Source organism: Castor canadensis, chromosome 15 (assembly GCF_047511655.1).
Source record: "Castor canadensis chromosome 15, mCasCan1.hap1v2, whole genome shotgun sequence".
NCBI classification, from domain to species: Eukaryota; Metazoa; Chordata; class Mammalia; order Rodentia; family Castoridae; genus Castor; species Castor canadensis.
The window spans coordinates 82,342,178-82,367,683 of record NC_133400.1 but is presented as its reverse complement, the minus strand read 5'-3'; the positions used below and the strand labels follow the sequence as shown (position 1 = coordinate 82,367,683).

Genomic DNA, 25,506 nt, shown 5'->3' with positions numbered 1-25,506 from the left:
TGGGCTAATGAGGGTAACAGTGATTTTATTCCTTGTAAATGCCAGGTCTCTCAACAAAAATCTGTTTTTCTTTATGGTTATAAATGTCATTCTTAGTTTCTGCCAGTTGCATGATTGTAACTAAGTGTGATAGCATTGCAGTGGAAGGCTAAGGTCACCACTGCTGCAGAAAGCATTCAAATCACCTGCTTGCTGGAGTAGATGCCTTTCCTCTTTTTTTAATTCCTCAAAATTGTATATCAAAACCAGGTGATATGTTTTGATACATAAAACATACATGTTTTTTTAAGAAACACCAGACAGCACCATAAACTTTAATCATGTGTTTGGACAGTTTTCTGTGGAATTTTAGGGAAACTGAATATTGGAATTTTTATCAGTGAAGGCCCAGTGATAAAATTTACACACATGAGAATCAATGATAAAAAATGTACATATGCCCTTTTGAAATTAAACTATAAAATCTGTTAAGCAGAGTAAGTTCAAATTTATTTAGAAAATTATCTTTCAGTTAACCTAACTGCATTGTTCATTTTAATCAACTTTGTGTTTGATTTTAATCACTTACGTGTTTGATTTTTGAAATTAAAATTTCAGTGTCTTTTAGAATTTACTTGTTCTCTGTTTTGCTTTTCTCTTCCTCCTTCCTTGGAGCTAGCCAGATTTGATTTTTACAAAGGGCCATTTGTCTTCATTGGTTCTCTCTTTACTTCTTGTGGGGTTTAAGGTTCTTGGCAGGTGGAAGACTTGAGGGGTCAAATGGAAAAGTGACCTGGTCTTGTCCTTCAGCTATTTCATTAAAGGGCTGATGTTGAGTCTCCACTTACACATCTGTTCTGGGCCCTATGTGGTCATCCCAGCACACAGAGGCCCCACTGATCCCAGAAGTCTGCCGTGCTATTAGGGAGAGGGCATAATTTCAGGTAGCCTTTCTCTTCCTTTGAGCTACCTATGGGGAAGACAGGCTCTGAAGCAGACCGAAACTAGAGTTTCTATCAGTGCATCATATTCACTACCTGCGCAAAGACTGTAAAGGATGTTTGTCTTTTTTACATCTTTAGCTTCAGTTTCTGTTTTTCCATGGCCATTTGTGGTTCTTGGGCAGGGCAGTCAGTCATACCATATTTTAATCTCTTATGTAAATAAAAAGAACATAATATTTTCAATATTTCCAAAAAGTGGATGAAAATTATGTCATAAAGGGCTGTGAAATACTTGAAATGAAAATTTGGAGCATCACAGTATTTTTGCTTTTCTGATCCTGTTACACTTTCCTTCTAGGCAAATGATGCATACCTTCAGATGGCCATTGGAAATGCTCCCTGGCCTATTGGTGTCACTATGGTTGGTATCCACGCCAGAACTGGCAGGGAAAAGATTTTTTCCAAGCATGTTGCCCATGTTTTAAATGATGAAACTCAGCGGAAATATATTCAGGTAAGCCGTTCGCAGCAGGCACAGGGCTTGGTCTACCATTCGTTAGTTCCTCAAGCTTTGTCTTAAGTGCAAGAAAAGAATTGCTTTTAGTCCACCCCTTATTTGTGGGGGATTTGTTCCAAGGCCTCTCAGTAGCTTCCTGAAACCTGGGATAGTACTGAACCCTACACACAGTAGGTTTCTTCCTTATATGTACTTGCCTATGATAAAATTTAATTTGTAAATTATACAGATTAAGAAATTAACAATAGAAGCTGGGTGTAGTGGTGCTCATCGGTAATCCCAGCAGCAAGAAAACTGAGAACTCAAGGCCAATTTATACTTTAATAGTGAGTTTGAGGGGAGCCTGGGATATGAGTGAGACCCTGTCTCAGAAAACAAGACAAAAAAAGAAAAAGAAATTGACAACATTAATAATAAAACAGAACAATTGTAACAATATACTATAATGGGCCGTAAATGTGGTCTCATAGTATCTTACTGTACTCACCCTTGAGATGATATCAGGTGGTACAATTTCTAATGATAGACGAAGGGAGGTGAATGACAGTAGGCTTTGTGGCTTAGCAATCAGCAACTGTTGACCTTCGGATGGGGGGGTGGGCAGGGTGACAGGGACACGACTGCATAATAAATAGGATGAAAGGCCACTCTTGATAAGCACCTTCAATGCCTCGAAGAAACCTTTTGACTTTCATATGTGATGGAAGGCAGGGTCAAGTGTTGTGTCTTAGTTTTCCTTAGCCCTGAAGCAGTTTTTGTTTTTTAATGCAAAGACATATATTTTGGCAAGTTAAATGAGCTCATCAGGGAAATTTGGGAGTTCAGTGATGAGTGCCCAATTTGGAGTATTTGGTAATAAATCCTACTTTGTTAGTTTCAGTGTGGTTCTTCTAATATCTACTAGAGTAAAAAGGCGTGGAGAGCCATAGACATTTAAGTAGTGTGTAACAGTACTTCTGTAAATACTTTGCTAGGTCTAAAGCATTCAGTTATTTTCTTGAGATTATACATGACTCACATAAACTTAGTACTGTTATTGGGCTAAACTTTTCTGAAAACTTGGTAGGGATAGCGCAAACTGTCATAAATCCAGATTGTGTCTCTATATTGACTTTTGCTGGATGGTAATTCTAAAACTTGGAGATGATACTCTGAAGGTTTATATAAAATTTAAAATTCACTTAAATGCATCAAGTATTTTCAGATTTTGTGCCAGGGAGCAGTCATTACCATATTCATGAATTATCTTATTATTGTTTGTATTTCACTTCTAAGTGCTAAATGTTAATTTGTATATCATGCTTTATGCCTCATTCACATACGTTAGCATTTTAAAATAGGATTCCAACCTGACTCCCAGTGTGAACTGTAGACTTTTTAGAGTTCAAATATACTTGTGCAAATTCAAGCACATTTCCATTTCTTAATAACCAGAAGTGACTGTATTAAAGGCAAAAGCTTTTAGTTGAAATGAAAGTTTGGCTTTAATAATAGAATACAATCTTCCAGGATTAAGTTTGCTGATTGTGTTTATAACATGGCCAAAGCTATCATATATAAAAATTCATATAATTAGGTACACTTTCTTGAAGACAGCATGTCTTTTTTGCAAACAGTGGTATGATTTTCACCTCCTCCCCAGACTAATTTTCTTTTTGAAAATACAATTGGCACAAATTAAGATTTCTGGGGTTATTGGGGAAGCTGTGCTTCCCTCCATTCTTTTCAATTAATTTTTTTGACACTTGTGTTTAAGATACCTTCACTAAATAAAATAAAATGTAGTTTTCACCTATGATGGCAGACTGGTAAAGTACTGTGCCTTAAGTACCTTGGCATTGAAATAAAATTATTGCAGTTTGCTTTTTTTTTTTTTAAAAGAAAAACAGATGTATATTAAAAATTTAAAACAATTTTCCTTTTCCTCCAAGGTGATTAAGGAAAATCGGTGCGCATACTCTATTTGAAATTTAGGAAGGTGTGGACGGGACAGTTGCGCATACTCTATTTGAAATTTAGGAAGGTGTGGACGGGACAGTTGGGTGGATCACAGCCTGTTGAGCAAGGGAAGCCTTGGAGCACTGATAGTGGAGCTTTATCTCCTTGGGTGGATGGATGCTTCTGACTTGTGTCATAGAGTTCTGAGCCATCTCAATACAGTGCAGCAGCATTGTCCAACATTTTTATAAGTGACTTGGATGACTATACACAGAGATGGGTTTGTCAGATTTGCTGACAAGAAACTCAGAGAGACTGGGAGTTTGTTAAGATGGAAAAAGTAATTGATGTTCCAGAAGTTCTTGCTACATTAGAGAGAATAGGGAAGATTTTATTTGTTTGCTTGTCTATTTATTTATTTATATTTTATTAGTTTATAATAATTGTACAAAGGGATGCATTTTGATCTTTACATGTGTGCTTTCGGTATATCTTAGATTTATCCCCTTCATCATTCTCCTTTACCCTCCTCCCCCTTCCTAGAACAAATTCAACAGTTTTCATATATGAATACAAAATACACCCACCATACTCATTCTCATTTACCCTTTCCCTAGGCCCACCCCTCTCCCACTGGTACCCACCCTAGAAAAGACCTATTTTACCTTCCTGTTCTTCATTTTTCTTTAAGTTTATATTGATAGTCTCAAGGGGATTTCACCTTGGTACTTCAGGCCTATATATATCATGCTTTAATCAAATTAGCACCCCGTACTTACTCTTTCTCTCTATCAGCATGCTTCTGTAATATTCAAGAGCTTATGGTGCAGTATGTTATATTCATTAATAGATGGGTTGGGTTTCAGTATGTTTCATTCTCTAACATTATTTTTCCTCTCCCGCCTCCCATAGTCCCTTTAGACAGACCCACTAAATACAGTCTTGTTCTCTCTCTCGCTATATTTATGTATGTATGTATATGTGTGTGTGTATATATATATATATATATATATATGGTCATATATGCACTTATATATACTCTTAATTTATAGGTCTAGCTTCCATATATGTGGGAAAACATATGATCTTTGATTTTTTGAGCCTGGCTCACTTCACTTAACATTTACCTGCAAACAACATAATTTCATTCTTCTTTATGGCTGAATAAAACTCTGTTGTGTATATATACCACATCTTAATCCATTCATCACTTGTGGGACATCTAGGCTGTTTCTAAAGCTTTGCTATTGTGAATGAATAGTGCTACAATAAACATGAGTGTGCAAGTGACTCTATCATTTCTTGGAACACATTCCTTTGGATATATGCCCAGGAGTGATATTGCTGGAACATATTGGTGGTACTGGGGATTGAACCTAGGGCTTTACACATGCTAGGCAAGTGCTTTGCCACTGAGCAACTACCCAGCACTGAAGAAGAGCAGAGTCTGATAGCAAAGAGGAACATAAGAAAATTTGGATCCAATAACCCACTTTCTTAAGTATATAATTTGAGTGGTGGATATAGGAAAAAACTAGGGAATTTAGTGGACTGAATTTAATGCAATAAGATTGGTAGTCTGCAGCTTGCACTTCATTATTAAATGTGATAATTCAGTGTAGATTCTGTAGGGCAAGAATGTAGTTCACTGTTACACTCCCAGAGTCTGAAATAGTACCTGGTTAATAGTGATACTCAGTAAATGTTTGCTGAGTGGATGAAAACTATAGAATGAGAGGCTTTATAGTCTGGTTCTTTTTCTAGTCCTTGAGAAAGGAGAGCATGGGTGGGAATTATCCGTATCACCTATGTAATGGCAGAACTTTCTGGTGGATGAGGATGAAGCTTGTCCCACACAATTAAGGACCAGCTGAGGTGTAGGAAGACAGGCTTTCAGTGTAAGGAAAAGCTTTAAACTCCTTTTTATTTTGAAATAATTATAGACTGGACGAGGTTCCAAAAATAGTATGAAGCAGCTTTGTATCAGGCAAAATTGCCCTTGGATAGGGATAGGGATGCCTTAGAAGATGGAGAAGACCTGGGGCACCTGGTGTTTGCAGGCATTGAGTTATCCATTGCCCATTTTGGCCCCTCAGATTCTTACACCTCTAATTCTTCTCGGCCATCTTCTGAAGAAGAAACTCAGCGCCCACTATAGTCAGTCAGGTAACAAGGGAGCTAAGTGTTAGGAAACCCTTGGCCCTCTGCTTAGCTTTAGTTTTTCTATTTTTTGGGCTGTTAGGAGATGGGCCACGTGTGTACAGTGTTGAGTGTCATGCTTAGTCTCTGTTGGTGGAGTTGCTTCATTTTATTGTCACCTTATAGCAATGTGGCTCCAATGTTGTCAGATATTTATTTTCTTTTTAGTGAAAAGTTAAGATCCTGTTTTTTTTTTAATGTGCCTGATTTTTTAAACATTGGCACCACATTTTTAGAAAATCAACATTGTATAAGGCTGTAAAATGCTGTTCTATGATCTGTGTCTTAAAATAAACCCATAGTGCAGCTCAAGCAAAAGGATTCTGCCCTTGTGTGACAATTTTTTGAAATTCTTGATTTGTATTTCATGAATCTTCCTCTTGTTACTTTGGTATTTAGGTGAGGTTGATTTGAAATATCCTACAAAAGGGACAATTTAAAGATAATAGTTGAAGTTTAAATCCAGATCAGCATACTTTTTCTAAAAGGACCAGATAGTTAATATTTTAGGCTTTGCTCTTCCTACAGGCTCTGCTGTAACTGCTGAGCCCTGCAGCTGTAATGCAGCAGCAGCTGTACTGAACTGGCAGCCTGGGGCTGTACCAAGGAAACTAGTTTGCAAAAGGTACAAGTGGCCCCTGGACCAAGGTTTATTGCCCCCTGGCAAATGTGAACTCATATCTCTTCTATGTGAAGATTCTTGTTAAGGAAGTCATTATGAAAATCATTTCAGACAGTAATTATTTTTAAATACACCTCAACGAATACTGTTGTGCTTGAAGTACACTAACCTTAATTGCATAGCCCAGGGATTCTGGATATGTGTAATATATACCAAGTTGTCAAACAAAATCCAGACCTAGAACATTTCCATCAGCACCAGCAGATTCCTGCATGCTTGTTCCCAGCCTGAGCCCCTCTCTTCCCATCAGAAGTAACTGCTAATGACTTGTGTCATTAGTTAGTTCGTTTTGCCTGTCCTGGGACATTGTGTAAATGGAAACTTGGAATGTGTGAAACAATTACTTTTATTTGAAATACTGGTGTGATATTTGTTTTATGAAATATGGTAGAAAACAATTCAAGAGATTGTTTCTCTGGAACATAATTTCATCTTGTGGCTTTTATGCAAACCTCTGTAGATTTAAACCATGGAAGTTGTTTGAAGTATTCTCCTTCTCAGAAAAATGAAATATACTACAGAGAGGTTTTTCTCACCATACAGATCAAAGAAAAGATGTATAGCTTACTTCAAGTATAGGGTTAGATTTAAATTGGTAACACCTTCAAGGATTTTGTTCATTCTGCCAAGTACAGATGTAAGCTTTGGCCCAAATTTTGGGAAAGCTTTCTTTACACAGTTTATAGGAAGCTCTTGATTAAGAGACTGTAACTGAGTCATTTCAAGACATCTCTTGGACATTTTTTACTTGTCAGTAGAAAAGAGAAAGAAGGTAAATAAGAGAAGGTGAAATGGATATCATGGGACTGTCAGCTATTCCAGAGCCTCCTTGAACCCTTTCTCACCTTGAAACCGGACTTATGATCAACATTGACAGGCTGTTGCCCTTGGGCTTCTGATTGGGGCAGGCAATGGGAGAGGACTAGAATGTTATTTTATAGTGACAGAACAGGTTTGGGGTATTTTTTTCCCTGGTTCTTATCTATGGAGTTTCTGTGGATGCCTCTACCCCTCTGCCCAAGGCCATTGCTTCTCTTAGGTGACTGTCTCCATATACTTGCCCTCTATGGGTTTTGGTAACCACTCTCCTCCCTTGTCCCTTCAGAACCTGGGCTTGGCTCAGCTTCTCAGAATTGCCAGCTCTAGGGTACTGTACTTTCCACAGTCCTGCCCACCTCTTTGTAAAATCCTTGGAATTATTATCATTACCCAGTTCGAGTGTGTCCTTAATTTCCTGCTGGTGCTCTCCCTGACACATATAGATGAATTGATGTGTGTACTATGCCACAGGCAGATTCCTTTGAGGGTTAGAAGATTAAGGAATAGCATTCATCCTAAATAATTTTTCATTCTAAACTTTTGCTTTTACAAAAGGAAATATATCTTCTAATATTCTTCCCTTGCAAGTTGTTTTAGTAACCTTAATTTTGTAAATTTCCTAGTAATGACAGTGTTCCAGCATTTTATGTCAGTTATTTCAGTCCATATCTCAGGTTTTGGCATATTTCATATATAGTAGCATTGTCCATGGAAAATTTGCAGATTTGTAATATAGTCATGTCTTGCCAGAATTAGTATAGTAGAAATAGTCATTACTACAATAAGTGATCACAGCTTGATCCTCATGTTATACACACATCATGGTCATTGGTAAATATTCCTGTGCTGTGCTTTATTTCTCAGACTATACACTCATTTGTAGGTCAAGTAGAGTCATGCTACAGCCTGGCATTCTTGGCAGTGATAAACCATTTCCTAATGGCAAGTTGTTGCATGATAAGAACCATTTACCTGCCAGGCGCCAGTGGCTCACACCTGTAATCCTAGCTACTCAGGAGGCAGAGATCAGGAGGATCGTGGTTCAAAGCCAGCCCGGGCAAAAAGTTCGCGGGACCCTATCTTGAACCCTTCACAAAAATAGGGCTGGTAGAGTGGCTCAAGATGAAGGCCCTGAGTTCAAGCCCCAGTACCATTTAAAAAAAAAATTGTTTTTTTCCATTTGATTCTTTCCCAAGTGTTTAAACAATGCATTTTTAGAGAAAATACTGCTGGCAACACTGTTGGCATTTATCTTTACATAATACCCTTTAATACCATAGGACATGTGGAATCATATTTTGAGCAATGCTGACCTAAACTGCCATGATTGTTTTTAACTAACAGCTTAATTGATAGGAAATAGACATTTTATAGTATTAAATCTTACATCTCTCAACCTTGTGCGTGGAGGGAAAAAAAAAGCCTTTGTGCTGTGAAAGCCTGATGGTCAAATAAATGAAATCTTTCCCTTAATTAGAAAGAAGAAATAGGTCACTTACAAAGGCTCAGGAATTAAAATGCCATCGTCATACCACTTCTCATTAATGGTGTTAGAAACTAGAAGGTAAACACCTTTGGAATAACAAGGGAAGTAATTTCCAATTTACATCCCATCTGAACCATTTGTCAAGGGTGGATATAGGCTAATGACAGTTTTGACAGATAAAGTCTCAAAAATGTGATTTCTCACATTTAGAGCCTCTGGAACCATCACCACAGTAACACTGATATAGTGCTAGTGCTTACTATGTACCCTTCACAGCAAAAAAACAATATCACCAATTCCCTGTTTTACACACAGAGAAACAAAGGCATAGAGAAACAAGTTCTCAAAGTCACATAGCTAGTAAATGGTGGAACTGGGGTTTTTTTTCTAGAAGTGTTAACTCTGTTATGGTGTGTTACCTCCACTTGAGGATGTCCTCCATCAAAATGAAGGAAGCAAACCAAAAGATCCAGAAATCAAGATACAGTTTGGACTAAGGTGAAAAGAAGGAAGGTGAAAAGATGCTCCAGGATGGGCATAATACAAGAAGGTCCAGATTGGAGAAGAGGGATGGAAGGTTCCAGGAAAAAAAATAGAAGAGATTATATTACCTGCTGTGTTTGGTCATATCGAGAGTAGTCTCGTTAAGAGAGAGGATTAGAAAAGCAAAAAAAAAAAAAACAAAAAACAAAAAGGTGAAAACATGAAAGGAGAGATCATTACAATATTATAATACACTCTGCGTTGGAGGATATTTATGTAGCCTTTATTAGGTCAACTCTGGAAACCACTTTCCTTCAGAGCTGTGATTTGGGGAGGATGAGGAAGGGAACATGCTCTTGGGTGTATACAGTGTATTCTGGGCCAGTTGGCATGATGTAAGTGAATTAAATCCTCTGACATCATAACTAAAAGTCAGCAGGTGATAGTGAACTAAAAAAATTAAGTATTAGAAGGGTGGCTGTAAACACCAGAAGAGATTCGAAAAGATTTGAAAGTAATTGACCTAGGCAGCTGGAGTTGTTCTACACCAAATCTGTGTGTTTGTTTGTTTGTTTTTAGCAAAGTGCACCCAAAGTGTAGAATTATCCTTACTTCTTTCTTTCTGTCACAGTCCATAAATTATCTGTCCTCAAACTTTGAATATGATTCTATATTCAAAGTAGAACTGGAACCTGACCCCTTTCACTACCTCCATTTCTGCCCTTCGAGTACTGCTACCATCTCTTATCAGGACTCTGCAGTGTCTGCTGTCTGGTGACTGAGTTTCCATCCTTGCCTCTCTTGACCTGCATTAGCATAACAGACTAATCCAGTTAAAACATAGTCAAGATTTTGTTGCTGTCCTACCGAGTCTGACAGTGGCTCCCTAGTTCACAAAGACCTTCTGGTCACCACACCTGCCTTCCCTGCTGTATTTGTCTCCATGCATTTATGATCATGGAATCTATTTTTTTGTTTTTTACATATTTTGTTTCTTGTCTGTACTTATTAGTGAGGGTGGGATTTTTTTTCAGGTTTGTTCTGTGTTATGTTTATAGAGCCTAGAAGAGTGTTTGGCACATAGTACACACCAAATAAAGACTTGCTAAATAAATGTGTGGCTTTTCATAAAAGAAGAAGAATCAGTTAGGCCAGGCACACTGGCACGCTCCTGCAGTCCCAGCCCTCAGGAGACTGATATAGGAGGATCACGAGTCTGGGGTCAGCCTGTCTAGAAAAAAAAAACTAAAATACCACCAGTTTTGAAGGTATTTAGAATAAGCTAAACTAAGCAATGCTACTTGGTTAAGCATCCAGACCATCTTGAAACTGAAATCCTGAGGGGTCTAAATGAAAAGATTTGTTTCCATTTGGAAAATAACCATATATTATTCTGAGATTATGCACCTTTAAAAATCTGTACTATGTGTCATCAGTCCTTAGTGCTAAAATTTAATGTAGTGTTCTGGGTAACTATTTATGACTCTGACTGTTGAGTTCACAATTTTTTGGCAGCTAACATTCCAGGAAGAATACTCGTGTATGTTTTTAACTCACAGAATCTGCTTCGTAAGTGTAGTAAGCACCACAAATGTCTTCTGTGAGGAGCAAGCACCAAAATTCCAGTTCTTCTCTTGGAAAATCACCATCAGCAGCCTTCCCACCAGCGTGCCCTCTACTTGCTCAAGGCATTTTTGCTACTGACTAAAGCACTTTGTATTTCATTAGGAACTTCTGTTTCCCAGCTTTGCCTCTTTCTCACCTATTCCTTTGGGAAACTTCAAGATGCCAAATGAGTGATATCATGTATGCTTCCATGGCTGTAGGTCATCATTCTGTGTACACATGATTAGAATTCACAGCAGGAGGAGTTGGACCCGATTCACACAAGAAACTACTACCAAGGAGAAAGGAAAAGAGGAGCCAAGTAAACAAGACGCTCTTTTCTTTTTTTTTGTTTTTGCACTGGCTGCATAAGTCTTTCTTTATGGAAACCACCTCAAAAATAACCTCTTTCTACTTAAATAGTATAATACGGACAATCTTTGAATCCACAAAGGTCTCTTAAAATATTTCAAAATCATCTGTTAGATTATAGCTCAGGTCAAAGAAGTAATTTACACTTGTGTAATTGATTTACCAGGGAACCAAACATATTTTGTAGGGACTTTTCTTTGTTATTGTTTGGTTTTCGGTAATTGCAGTGAGGTTAAATGTTACTTGAGCCTGGTGTGGATATGCATGCTTGTAATTCTAGCACTTGGGAGGCTGAGGAAAGAGGCTCTTGCATTTGAGTCCCGATTGGGCTAAATAATGAGATCCTGTTTCAAAAAAAAGATTACTTGGGCTGGCAGACTAGCTCAAGTTGTAAGAGCACCTGTCTAGCAAGTGTGAAGTCCTGAGTTCAAACCCCGCTGTTACAAAAAAAAAAAATAGTGATTTTCTTTAAAAGAAAAGAAAATTACTTGACACTCAGGTAATTACAGAGGGAAGATTCTAAATACTTGATATTTTAGGTGTAAGTTTACACCAGTCAGCATATAACTTGAGGCCAGTTGAATACTATCCTTAGATTTCTAGATGTTCTCTTGTGTTACTGGCTATATAACTGGCTGCACAGTCTGCTGTTACCACTGGGCTGGCAGCCGTTTCTTGTTTAAACAGCCTCAAGGCAATGCCTCAATGGAGGAAGAAAATGAATTTGGGGAGAATGCTAAATACTAGACAATGTGCCATAGATAGTTTTATATTGAATGTTTAAATATTATTCTATACCTGAACATAGTAACATTTTCCCTGTGAGGATGAGATTTCATTGTTTTCCTTAATGGAATGGGAACTAGGTGGTTTTAATTTTTTTGAACTGAAGGTAAGAAATCTTAAAATAATTTGTGCTAAAAATTACTTTGGGGGATCATTATTATTGCTGTTCTCTGCTATTTTTAATAACTAATCAATATTGCTATAGATATAGATTTCAGTAAGGCATTTGAGAAAAACTTTCTTTCTAAACAGGGAAATTTGTAGGTTGATAGATTAAATATTTAAAAGGATTCTTTGCTAATTCCTTCCAAGATGAGAGAATTATAGTGGCATGTTGCAAGTTTCTGCCCTTGTTCCCTGCCCTGTTTGTAAAGAATCATAAGAATTTGGATAATGACCTGGAAGGCATTTATTTAGTGGTGAGTGGCATGATGCCAGCATACCTGGTTTGTTTTTTGAGGTAGGGTCTTGCCAACTTTTTGCCTGGGCTGGCCTCAAATCATGATCCTCCTATCTCCACCTCCTAAGTAGCTAGGATTCCAGGGCTGAGCCACCACACCCAGCCTTGAAATATTTGGTGAATACAAAAGAATACAGATGAGATAGAAGTTATGAAATAAATAACAGAATAAATATAAAGTCAGTCCCAGCTTTAGAACTAAACATTTTAGGACCACTGAATCTGTATTTCTTTCCTCTACCCCGGGAGTAACCTTTGTCTATCCTTTATCCTGAATCTGTCATTTCCTTGCTTGTTCAAAAATAACTTTGCCATATTTCTAACAATTTTTTAAATTCTACTAAGATGGTATCATGCTGTATGTAGCCTTTTGCCACTTTTTACATTCAACCTTGTTCCTAAGATTCATATATATTGGCCTTTCTCAACCAGGGGTCCTTATCCAGACCATAGAATAAGGAAACGATTTGGGCAGCAGTTTTCTCATTTTTTTCCCAAAGAGATGTTATGTAAGTTGTACTCTAAATTGTAGATACTTAGGAGATAAGTTATCTAATTCCCTTCAATGGTTGTTTTAGGCTGGGCATTTAGGGCTTAATTCTCTCTTTGAACCTAGTTGAGAAAGGCTGAATATGTGGCTAGTGTTAATTCACATTTGCTACTTTAAAATATTCCATTTTGAGCATATTAAATGCTCAAATGTTCATACATTCTCTTGTGGATGGAATTTGGGTTGTTCCCAGTTTAGTTTTTTTTTTTTGCTCTTTGCTTGTTTTGTTATGATGAACAGTGCCATGGTAAACATTTTTGTGCATATCTTCAAGTGTACATGAACAAATAGTACTCTGGGTGTACTTCTGAGTGGGATTGCTGGGGATGTGGACAAGCTGGAATGAGTCCAGAGGAGGGTGGTTAGGAATTGATCCATGATTATTATTAACCAATCTTTGTTTTGTCTATGTTCTTAGGGATTGAAGAGGCTAATGACTATTTGCCAGAAACACTTTCCTACAGACCCATCAAAATGTGTGGAGTATAATGCACTATGAGATCTATGAACAGTGTGCCCATGATAATAAGAAACTTTAAGGAAGCAGGATATGGACTTCTAACATTCCAATAAGAGTGAAGGAAGAAGAAAACTGGAGTTTCCTGCCTGAGTTCTACCTGATGCAATTCTTGATTGGTTTAAGAACTGTGTTGGCTTTCATATCATATTTGACTGCACACTGATTTTTGTGTCTTGCTTTCATTTTAAGTCATTGGGAAAGTTCTAAAAACTTTCCCCCACATTTTAAATGTGTAGACAGCAATACTAGAAAGGAATTTGGGCCAGGCATGGTGGTGTGTGTCTGTAACACCAACACTCAGGAGGCTGAGCCTGGCGGATCGAGAGTTTGAGGCTAACCTGGGCTACATACCTGACCTTGTCTCAAGAAAATAAACAAAAAAGGACAAGTTTGCTTTCTAGCACATTAGCTTCTCAGTTACTCCCATATGGAAGGCACACTTGGCACTTAAAATAATAATAATAATAGAAAGGAGTTTGAAATGATCTTTTCTGACTACACTTGAAAACAATGGTTAGATAATCAGAAACATTTGAAGACTTAATTTTTCTGTAAAATATGATAATTTGCACATTGTCTTATTTATAGTAATGTTTTTTATATTTCAACAAAATTATGGAACCATTGAATGAAACTTTATAGTCCTTATAGTTCTGAATTTTTACCATTTTGCAGTAGAATGTGAATATAAATATTGTTACTATTACCTCGAGCTTTTTTTTTCTTGTGTTTCAAAGTGTGCTTTATCTTCTAAGGAGTGTAAATTTTAGTCTTTATCATCTCTCTGCACAGATAGAATTAACAGCAAGTAGCAGTTTGAGAAACAAAACTGGTATAATAAACAACACAAGTTCAACACAGTGCCAGTGCATCAAGGCTTGGGAGAGGAGATGGGTGGTGAAGCCAACCAAGAGGGGAAGGAGGCAGATTGTGACAGTGCCAGTAGAACTCAGGGGACTGTGTTCTCAACTGCATCCTGCCAACAAAGGAGAAAGATGCCAGGATAGATGCCACCACCTGAAAAAGTGTGTCCTGGCTCTGGTCTTTCACAAAGTGAGGACTTGTTCTACATCTTGCACAGTGTGTTTTAATCATTGTGATGGATCACTGTGCTTTCTAGTTGAGAGGACTGAGTTGATGGAGTTATGCAGGTTTGGTACCAGTAGAATGGCAGTTTCCAAGTGGTAAGTAGGGACCCAAAGTCAGAACTTCGCCGCTCCACATTTCAGCTCCTTACACTAGCTTGGGCAAGCCTCAGCCTTCTGATCACATAGTGATGGTAATAAAATACTTTCCTAATAATGGTTACTGATGTTTTCAGTAAAATGCTTAGCACACTGCCAGGCAAATGAGAAGAGCTCAGTAAATACTAGTGTAGTGTCATTGTCATTAGAGTATAGCCCAAGGGTGTTTCAGGAACCCTGTGGATAGGGGCAGTGCATACTCATGTAACCAATGACAGTAAGAATGATGGTGTCAGTGGCACAACCATAATAATGAAATCATTGATTAAGCTTTTCCTGTGGATGGGCCCCTTGTCTGCTTTTACTTTCAGCCAGTACTTCCAAATTTAGAAGAGCGGAGGCTGGGAGCTGGAGGCCACTGGGCAGGAGGGTTAGATTCATAATCTCTTAGCCTGGCCCCTCTTGAGAAAGATTGAAAGCCACTTTTGGCCACTTGTGTCCAAAAAAAAAGTGTCCATACACCACTTGTGTATGATGGTGGCTGAGCATGCTGTCTTTGTGTGAGTCAGGATTCCCTACCCTCCACTTTGGAAACCTTTCCTTATGATTAAATGAGGTAGAATTTAGGGGACTTACTAGCACACATGAGAAAAGACTTTCATCAGATGTGACAGCAGTCCAGACTTTGAACATGTGGCCTTGTTGTTTAGAACTTGTTTATAAATATTATCTAATGGATACTGCCCAAATAAGTTTTTCTTCATTCACAGTCAGGACACAGCATGGCAGTCTGTTAATTTCACGTTGTCTTTTCTTTTGCTATTAGTTAATATTTCACATACAGAAGAAACTAGCACTCGCCACCACTACATCCTAAAATTAATCAGTGTGAGCATATAGTCTGGGGGACATAACAGATTCTACAGACTGTAACTGTTTACCATTTGAGTTTGGGTGAGGAAAGCAGGTTCAAAGATGGGGATCCCTCACAGAAATCCATATCCCCAAAATTAAATCTCTCCAGGCAACTGCAAATATCATGAGGATATGTAGAAAAAGATGTCTTTCATTCTCCAAATCAAGAAAATTTTACTTCAGCAGATACTGTGTATTTCTGTTACAAACTGTTTATAAAGCAATAAAAACATACCTTTTTAAATTAGTCACAATTCTAAATAACTACATTCCTTCCTTTCTTCCTCTACACTTCCCTATACTTCTGTCCACAAGAGTTGGGTTCAGATTTAGCTGGACACTGGGTTTTCCCTCAGAAGTGAATACAGGTGCTAGTTGACACATGGTGGGATTATGTCCTGATAAACACATCATAGCGGAGCATATTATAAGTCAAAAATGTGTTTAATACCCCTTTCCTAATGCTAGCTTAACCTCAGCTGTCTTCATTGTGCTCAGAAAACTCACATGAACCTGTAACTGGGAAAAAGCATTAATGCAAGGCCCATTTTATAATAAAGCCTTGAAATTTTCATGTAATTTATTTCATGCAGTATGATGCAGTGTTAGTTGTTTACCCTCGAGATCACATGACTGGCTGCGAACCTCAGGGAGCTGCCACTGCCCAGCATCCAGAGAGAGGATTATGTTGCCTATGGCTAACCCAGGAAAAGGTTCAAGTTCAAAATTTGAAGCATGGTTTCTACTGAATGCTTATTGCTTTCATCCCAATGTGAAGTTGAAAAGTCATACATCAAATCACTGTAAATCAGGGATAAGTCGTATTGTATTTCCTGAGGGTGGTTGTCAACTGAGAAGGCAGCAGTATTTTTCAGCCTTGCAACAGAAAGCCTGTGGCAAACAATCTGGAAGCCATGGCTGAGTTCAGTATTTGGTGAAAATTAGAAAAACTGAGGCCAAAGAATTGACACAGAGAGATAGGAGAGTCCAGATCTTATAGGAAGAAAGCAGAGGTTCTGAGAGGACAGAGTGAGTCAGGCAGCTGTCACTAATAACAGAACTTAGTGATTTGCTGTGGGCCTCGAGTGCAAAGTGATAATTTGGAGGAGTGGGAAATAGGACTGATGAGGCCGTGACTTCTTAATGTTAGGCTGCTCTTCTGGTGGTTTCCTGACCCACTTCAGCACTTCCCAAATGCCCTGGGGTTTGATCCTAGTCAATAATTTAGAAAGGTAACTGCTGTTTTTTTTCCCCCTGGAGCTTTTTATTTTATTGTTTTTACATTTACTTATGTGTGTATACATTATTTGGGCCACCTCCCCCCTTCCCCCCACCCCCTGCCCCGCCACACCAGGCAGAACCTGTTCTTCAACTTTGTTGAAGAAAAAAACATAAAATAACAAGAAAAATGTGGTGCTTTTGCTAGTTTGAGATGAAGGTATCTATACAGGGAGATTCCTTGTGTTGCTTCCGTGCACTTGTGTACTGCAACCCACATTGGTTCATCTCTCCAGACCTCTTCACTACTTCCTAGTCCCCTTGCCATAGTGGCCTCTGCCAGTTTAAGATTACTTTATTAGCTCCTCTACAGTGAGCACATCAACTACATTCAAGTTTTAGGTTTTCTTCCCTTTCCCTATTCCTCCCTTGCACTGTCTCCCCTTAGTGTGTGACCCATGTCCAATATAGAAACGTCACTACTGCTGTTGTTGGAACAGCTTGGAAGAGATGAAGTCTTTTAGAATTGTTAGGAAATTTGAATTTGGGAATTCATGTCACTGGGTCTTTCTAGATGCACAAAGCCCCCTACCCCCATGAATGCTTCTTATCATAGAAGGGGCGTAGAGCTAAGTGGGGCAGTTTGAATGAAATGGAGCCTTCAGTTGAGCCCTAAGTTTCTTTTGTCTGAATAGTCATGCTTTGAAGAGCATAACTTAATGGATTGTGCCTCCTCCCTGCCCCAGTCTCCTCCCAGGAAGCCCCTGGAAGAATAAACTTATCCTGCAGAAATTTATGATAGGGTCTCACATTGGGAGTCGAGCTGAAAAGTACTTTCTCACAGCATATCCATGTAAGAGTTTCCAGCTGTCTAGGAGCCAGAGCCAGCACTGGCCCTCCGAGGTTGCTATGGGAACACTGTTAGAGCAACTGGTTTTCATCACAGACTCTGTAGTTCCATTGGTTGAATTATAACCACATGCTAGTTAATTTAATGGTTAACAGTCACCTTAATATCTTTTGAAATTGAGAAAGAAGTTCTGGCAGTGTGGAGTAACTAGGGGAGTACAGCGTGGCTAGCAGCAACAGCTGTGGTGTAAGCTGATCCCATTCAACATTTTGGAACAATGCTCATTAAAAAATTTTTTTTACATTGGCCAAAACAGTTTATTATGAAAGCATTGACTATTTGTTTTCCCCATTATAAACTGGGACATTTTATACAATGTGCTTAAACTAATCCTTGTACTACATTTAATGGTGACTGTGTTTAGCTAGACCACTTCCTTTTGTTTGGTTTCTTCCCTATCCTTCAGCACCAGCTTTGAAATAATTGTCTGCCTCCTCAACTGTTTCTCACAGTTTTCAAGCTTAACACATATCTTCACCATGGAGAGCAGCTCAGAAGTTCCCAGAGGCTTCTTGAGTTCTTGATCTTGAATTCATTCATTCAGGTTCCTACACAATAGTCAAGTCATTCCCACAGGCTGCCCTTCTTGCCTTCCCCAACTCCAGTTTTACAGCCAAAACCAAATTGCCTTTGCCCTTAAACTGCTCTTCCTCTAAGACTTAGGTGAGTGTTGCAGTCAGCCTGGCTAGACCACAACTCACCACAAACAACAATGAATGCTTGGAGATCCAGCATTACACACACCGACATATACAACTGAAACGAAGGCCCTTGCTCTGCCATGTGTGAGGCATTCTTGTGCTTTTCTTTTGCACTGTTTCTGTGACCCTCAATCAGTTTACAGCCTATTGCATTGTGAACAGCAGTTTGAAAGCCACTGATTAAAAGGAATTATGAGTAGAGTTAAGGAAGGAAATGACTTGTTAAATGAATTCAGGGCAAAAGGACTCTACCTCTTTATTTTTTAATGCAGAGGTAACACTTGGCTATTAAGCTTAGTGTGAAATTTAGCAATTATTAAACCTTGAGTACTTCTGGAGCAGTCATTCTTAAGTTTAAAATGAGGAGACTTGCCCATAGAGAGAAGAGTAACAAAGACAGGAAGTATATAAGCCTTTGGTAGGGAAATTGGCAGCCTAGATAAACTGTAAATTATTGGGAAAAGCAAGAATAAATGGCATTGTAAAATAAATGGGAAGTTAGTTAAAGTATGAGAGGACTGAGATGGAGACAGATACAAGGAGACCAAAATGATGCCTGTTCAGAGGAAAGTGATCTGTTCAGCCTTTTGGGAAGTGTTTCCCAAGACCAAGGTAGTCTTGCTAGATTATATTTCTTTTAAGTTTTTAAGTGAAGTATAATATATACAGAAAACCACAAGAGTACTATATCATAAATTTTTCACAAAGTCAACATTTAAAGTCACCAACACCCAAATCAGGAAAGATAATGTTATTAACTCCCCAGAACTCTTTTCATGCTGCTTAGTTATAACCAGCCATGGTCTTGACTGCTGCCATCACAGTTTTTAAAAATGTCCTCATTGTTATGTAATTCACATGGCATGGTTTTTACCCATATAAAAGCACACAGTGGTTTTTAGTGTATTTAAGAGTTGTACTTCCATGGTCACAATATTTAGAATATTTCATTACTCCACAAAAGAAGCTCATTCCTATTTGTAGCCATCTCTTGGGTAGCTGTGCTTTCTTTTTTAATTGCCTATTTGTGGATGGAATCGAAAAGTTTGTTTGACTCCTTTTATGTTTGACTTCTTTGATTCAGTTTAGGGTTTCTGGTATTCATCCTTGTGATGTGTAGTTATGGTTCACTCATTCTCATTTTGATAGACCACAGTTTGTCTCTTCTGCAGTTGATGGATGTGTGTGTTGTTTCCATTTTTGCATGAGAAGGAAGATCTGTGCCCTGTGCAAGGCGTTCTTATATATTTCTACTCCATTGAGTTTCTTTAACAATATGCTCACTGTAAACCTCCGTTTTAGAAGCAGTTCTTGCGGAATATATGTTGTATCATATATACCAAAGTGTACATAGGATACAGGGTATGTCTATACACAGCCACAGTAGATGTTGTCAAAGACTTTTCCGAAGACCTTGCCCTAGTCTACACTCCCACTAGCAGGACTTGAGAGCTCCAAACTGTTCTACACCTGGCTGGCTTGCTATGTCTTCTTCATTTTCATTTTGACTCTTCTGGTGGGTTATAATGGTGTCACATTGTGGGTTTAATTTGCATTTCCCTCATGACTAGTGAAGTTGAACAGCTATTCCATCTGCTTAATGGGCATTTGAATATTATATTTTATGAAGTTTTCAGAGGGTGTTGGTCCATTTTTTTTTTCCTGTTGAGTTGCCTGTATTTTTCTTGCTGATTTAAAGTTCTTTCTATATTCTGCTAGAGACAGGTACTACAACACTTCTCAGTGGCTTGCCTTTGTGCTAGTTTACTTGTTATGTAACAGGGAAATAATCTCATGACTAACTTGGATTTTGTCACAAGCTGTTCAGCTATCTTTGCCAGATCTCATAAAAATCAAATCATATCAGTATTAAGTAATGTAATTTTTTTCTTATTTAACGATGTCATCAGAGTGACATGCCTGAGTATAGGATTTGAGAAAAGAGGACATTATGTAAATTTCTGTACTTTTTGTGAAATTTTAAGATTTGTAAGATTATTATTTCACTTAAGATTTGGTCATATTTATTTTCTTCTTTTGATATACAAGTGTACATGCCCTATATGTGTAATACAGACAATATGGTTGCATACTGTTCTTTGTAACAGAACCGTAATTTACTCAGTAGTGTAACGTGCACAGCTAAAGCTACTTGCTTTCATAGGAACGTTTGTGGTTAGGGCTGATCACGTGACATGGTTCTACCAATGAGATGTATAGATAGAAGTCTGTGCACTGGAACTTCTGGGAAAATTGTTGCTTTTCTTAAAAAAGGAGACAGACTTAGCTGACATACGTATTTTGCCTTTTCCCTGCAGTCGTGATATGTGTATACTTAGCAGCTAGCCTGGGAGAGATAGGTGCTAAATATGGCAGAGCTGAAGATAAACTCTAGTTCTTTGATGGCATTATAGAATCGATGTAAAAAATTTATGTTCAGGTACCCCAGAAAACCAGTACCAATAGGAAGTATAGATTAGAGATATATGAACTGTGTGTGTGTGTGTGTGTGTGTGTGTGTGTGTGAGAGAGAGAGAGAGAGAGAGAGAGAGAGAGAGAGAGACTGGTTCATGCAATTATGGAGGCTAAGAAGTTCCATAATCTGCTATCTGTACTCAAGTCCCAGCCTGAATGGACAGTGTGAGGAACAAAGACTAATGGTCTAAGTTCCTCCCCAAGCCCAAAGGCTTAAGTTCCAGTCCAAAGGCAGAAGGCTGACCCCTGGCTCAAGCAGTAACACCATCTTTTTGTTCTATTCAGGCCTCAACGGAGTGAATGATGCCCATCTGCAACAGACATCAGTCTAGTGATTCAAATGTCAATCTCACTGTCATAGACACACCTGGAATAAAGTTTAACTAGAAAGCTGGGCACTCATGGCCCAGTCAAATTAATGCAGAAACTTACCCATCATAACTGCCTTCTTCTGAGCTTCCTGTTATATGAGGACAGTATTGGATAAACGCCTGCAGTTGACTTTCCATTATATTCAGTTTAATTCAGTCCCTAAGTGATATAATATACGCATTACTTACATTTCTTGATCTTCACACTCAGTAAGACTTTTGACGAGTGTGTCATGGTGCTCTGAGGTCATGTCTATCTCAACTGGAATAAAATCTGACTTTGCCACGTCTTCCTATGGTATAAATAGATACAACAGAATTCGCTTGAATTGGTTCTGGGGATATTGGTACAACATGATTTGGGTTATGGAAAAGCCACAAATCAAACTGATGCTAAAGGCAGTTCAAGGACAACCAGCTATGGAGCAGATGTCAAAAGGAGTTATTCTGGTCTGTCAAGATTCTCTGTCACCTGTTTATTGGGCAAAAGCTCCTGCATTTTCCAAATCTCCATTAGAGTAGGAACTAACATTCAGAATAGACTCTTCTGAGTATCTTTTATGGACATGAGAGGTATTTGAGGAAATACATGTTTGTGACTTCATCATTTTGGGGAAAGGTGGCTTAATATGTTTGGCTATCACTGCAATTCCTTCTAATTCAGAAACTCACATTACACTGACATGGGCCAAAAAAGTACATGTGGTTTTTGTCCTTTGTATAATACTTTTTTTTAAGTTAAAAATTAGTTTGTCCTGTATATTATAGCAGTTGACTTTAGAGGTCTCTGGGATTTCAGAGGCTTATTCATCTTTGATTAGGAATTTTGGGTGCCTTGGGCAGCTATGATGTGGTGAAAGGAAAGGCCAAATACCTGGCAGTAGGTGTGCTGGTGGGGAGGCTGTAGTTTCTCAGCTCCAAACACACCCTCCATATTCTGCTTTGCCACGAGACTCTGAAAACCCCATCTCTCCTTTGCTGGCTGCTTTTGTATGTTGTTGTTGGGTTTTTTTCCACCAATGGTGGACCACGTGAAAGACGGGCATCTGGAGGAGGGGAGAAGGGATCTGCTCTTTGCCATTTGCTTGCTGATCCTAGCAACAGTGGTATAGGAGCCATTCTCCGGCCAAGTAATGGCAGTTCTCTCCTGAAAGAATAGTTGGTTCCAATTTGCAGGTTTTTTATACTTGTACAACCAGGTCTGTTGCACCACTCAAAGGTCACTGCATTGTCAGCCAGCACCCCTCTTCAGAAGTTGAATCCTCTGCAGGGTACCCCAGGTTCCTGAGTTGTGTCCATTCTTGAGAGGTTTGATCCCAGCTGCAAGAGGTACCTCCTTCAAGGGTCTAAATTTGAATAATTCCAAGCTCTTGTCTTTGTTTCCCATCCCCAACTGTGGAGGCTGCACCCTGCACTTACTAGCTTTTACCTAAGTGCCCCCACATTTTGCCATTTCACATCTTCACTATCTGGTTTATGGTTTATATTAAATCTTCTCAGTTAAAATAATGGTTTGATCTTGGTCTCTGGATACAACAGGTAACCAACCAGATTTCCAGCTCCTGAAAAAGAAGCATAAGACCAGGTCCTCTTCCAAGTACTCCCAAACTCAGATGGATTTTCCGCTCATACTCAACATATCATGTGGACTTTTCTCCTGGATTACGGGATTGACCTCTCCACCCCCACATGGGGATAACTGAGATTATGGGAGACTGATGGTTTACTTACTCTCTGGTGATGAAGTCCTACCCTTACTCCCTTACTCCTTTTTTCCCTCATTCTGCTTTTCCTCAAGACATTTTGTTCATGTGTTCCTTTCTCTTCCTGTACCCACATTTCTTTAGCTTCCTTTTAGCTCTTTCAGTCTATATTCCTTGGTTACCACGTTAGTCACGCTCACCAACAGCTTCCACTCGTGTTCACTTACGTCCTTCTGTCATATCCATGGCAAAACCTGAGCAGGGATCATTCCAAAATGCCCTGCCTCCTACGCCACTTGAGGGGATTCCCAACCTCTAAATATCCAACAGGACACTTGGTGTCAGCTGCACCTGTCTGATGTAGCTCTTTTCATGCTATGTGACTCTGCTCTGTCCTGATCCAACTCTGCTCTCTCTTTCCTATCTCACCTGGAGATGGCCTTCCTTACTGTTTCTCACACCAGGTTGAAAATGGAGCCAATCTTAAGGACTATCTCTGCCTCCCAAGTTACCAGAATCTTTTCTTGTCTGACTTGGAGGAAAAGCTGTCCTTCCTTCTGTCATAGGTTAAAATTTCTATCGTCCCTGCTTTCTTGTCACTTCCAAATATGTTATGGAATTTACCTTTTATTTTTTTCCTCCTTTTACTCCCCCCCCATGTAATATAAATCTCACAAAAGCAGGGAGTTCATTCACTTTTATTTATTTATTTATTTTGCTATTTATAGATGTGAGGTGTGAGAGGAAGACAGTAATCACGGATGACTCCAAGCTCTTTGGCCTGATCACTGGAAGGCTGGAGTTGCCTATAATTGAGATGAAGAAGGCCATTAATGGAGCAGGTTTGGAGGAGAAGGTCAGGGCATGTTAGACCTTTGTGTAGAGGTGTTGAGTAGACAGTAGGATATGCAAAGTTGAGAGACGAGGTCCAGAATGGAGAGAGATATGCAGGGGTCATCAGGAGGTTCTGGGACTAGATTGGAGGTCCAGAAGAGTGTCAGTAATAAAGAGAAAGAGACCAAGGATGGAGCCCTGGGGCATTCCAACATCAGGGAGAGGAAGAGGGGCTGTCAAGGAAGTTGAAAAGGAGAGCACTGGGCTGTGATGGGAGGAGAAGCAGGGAACGAGGTTCTGGAATCCAAGTGAACAGGTGTCTTAATGAAGCAAGGGGCACTAGCTACATCCAGCACTGCTGATAAACCACAGAAAATGATAACAGAGAATTAACCATTGGATCTGGTGTTGCACCAAGAGGGCCTCAACATAAGTGTGTTTAATAGAGGGGATAAAAGCATGGTTGGAGTGGGTTTGAGAGAAAGAGGGTGAATGGAGAGATAAAAGGAAACCGTTAGCTTATGGCAATAAAAACTTATGAAGAGAAAAATGAGTTTCTGCTAAAAAGAAAAAAGTCTTGGTGTAGTTATCAACCTCTAGGTCCTATCAGTTACCATCCTCAGATTGTTCTCCGGCATTGCAGTGGAGGGCCTTCAGTTCTTGCCTGAAGAAATAGTGACTTTGCTGGGAGCATGGCTTTGTGAAAGTCAGAGAGGTTATAGCATGGCAGAATGGGCCTGGAGGCCACGACTCTAGCTTCCTGCTGGTCTGTCAGGTCGGGGTCAGGGATGCGATTGCTACAGTCTCTGCTGAAGTTGGTGGTAGCCATTTGCCATAAGTTGGGGGTTTGTGCCTGCAGGCCCAGTGGGCTGTTGCTTCTGTGATGTGTTTTAGAGGGTGGGGAACAGTGCGAGCAGAGGTGGTCATTAAAGGCCTGGGCATCCAGAATATTCCTCGATTGACCTTTTTTCTCCTACAATGGAATGACATGATGACAGAGCATAAGGCTGGCCTCCAAAGCCTCCCCTCCATGATTCTTCTGCCATAGACTATGGGGGAGGGGCAGTAGATATGACAATATGTAGAACATGTGGGCAGCTATTGTAATGAACTGTGACACAAATACTGAAAGTCTCCTGAAAAGACTGACCTCTAATCTCAAATCCTTTTTTGGAATAGAGTACATGATTTAGACTAGATTGTTTTGTATAATTTTCAAAAGGAAACTAGCCTCTACCAAACAATCGAGCTCATCTTTCTCATGTAGCAAGGCAAGAATGCAATGCAGATTTGTGTAGGAACATGGCACAACAAAACACACTGAAAGTCACAGAATAATTGAATAATGTGGGGAGGAAAGAGACAGAGAGAGTAAGAGAGGGGGTATCTGATTAAAGTACAATATATTCATTGTGAAATACCACAGCAAAACCCCTTTGAACAATGAATATATACTTAAAAAGTGAAGGATGGGAATATAAAACAGGTCCTGGGTAGATACTAGTGGGAGGGGGAAGAAGGTGGAAAGGGTAGGGAACTTTATATACTTGTATGGAAATAGAACAAGGAAACCTGTTGAAGTTGTTTTAGGAAGGTGGAGAGGAGGGATGAGGGAGAATGATGGAGGGGGTGAATCTAATCAAAGCATATATGTAAATCTATGTAAATGTCACAATGAACTGTCCATACAACTAATATATACTAATTAAAATGGTTTTTTTTTAAAGAATATGATGAAGAGAGTGATGTTAAAAAATGAGCCTGATAGAGACACAGACACTGGAATTACAGATTTCTGAAGTGTGCTCAAGAGTTTCTCACTAAGAAACAAACGATGTCCAAGAGGCCACTGGGA

The 25,506-nt window shown here is 39.1% G+C and overlaps 1 protein-coding gene across 2 annotated transcripts in view; it reads left to right on the top strand.

The window, feature by feature from the left end:
- Positions 1-14,201, top strand: part of Prpf18 (pre-mRNA processing factor 18) — a 37,994-nt gene extending 23,793 nt beyond the window's left edge. For both annotated transcript variants that reach the window (XM_020169239.2, XM_020169238.2), the window contains 2 exons: positions 1,282-1,437; positions 13,239-14,201. In XM_020169239.2, coding sequence (XP_020024828.1) covers positions 1,282-1,437; positions 13,239-13,319 — 237 coding nt within the window. In that variant the 3' untranslated portion in view covers positions 13,320-14,201. The remainder of the gene's footprint in view (positions 1-1,281; positions 1,438-13,238) is intronic.
- Positions 14,202-25,506: the final 11,305 nt, after the last annotated feature.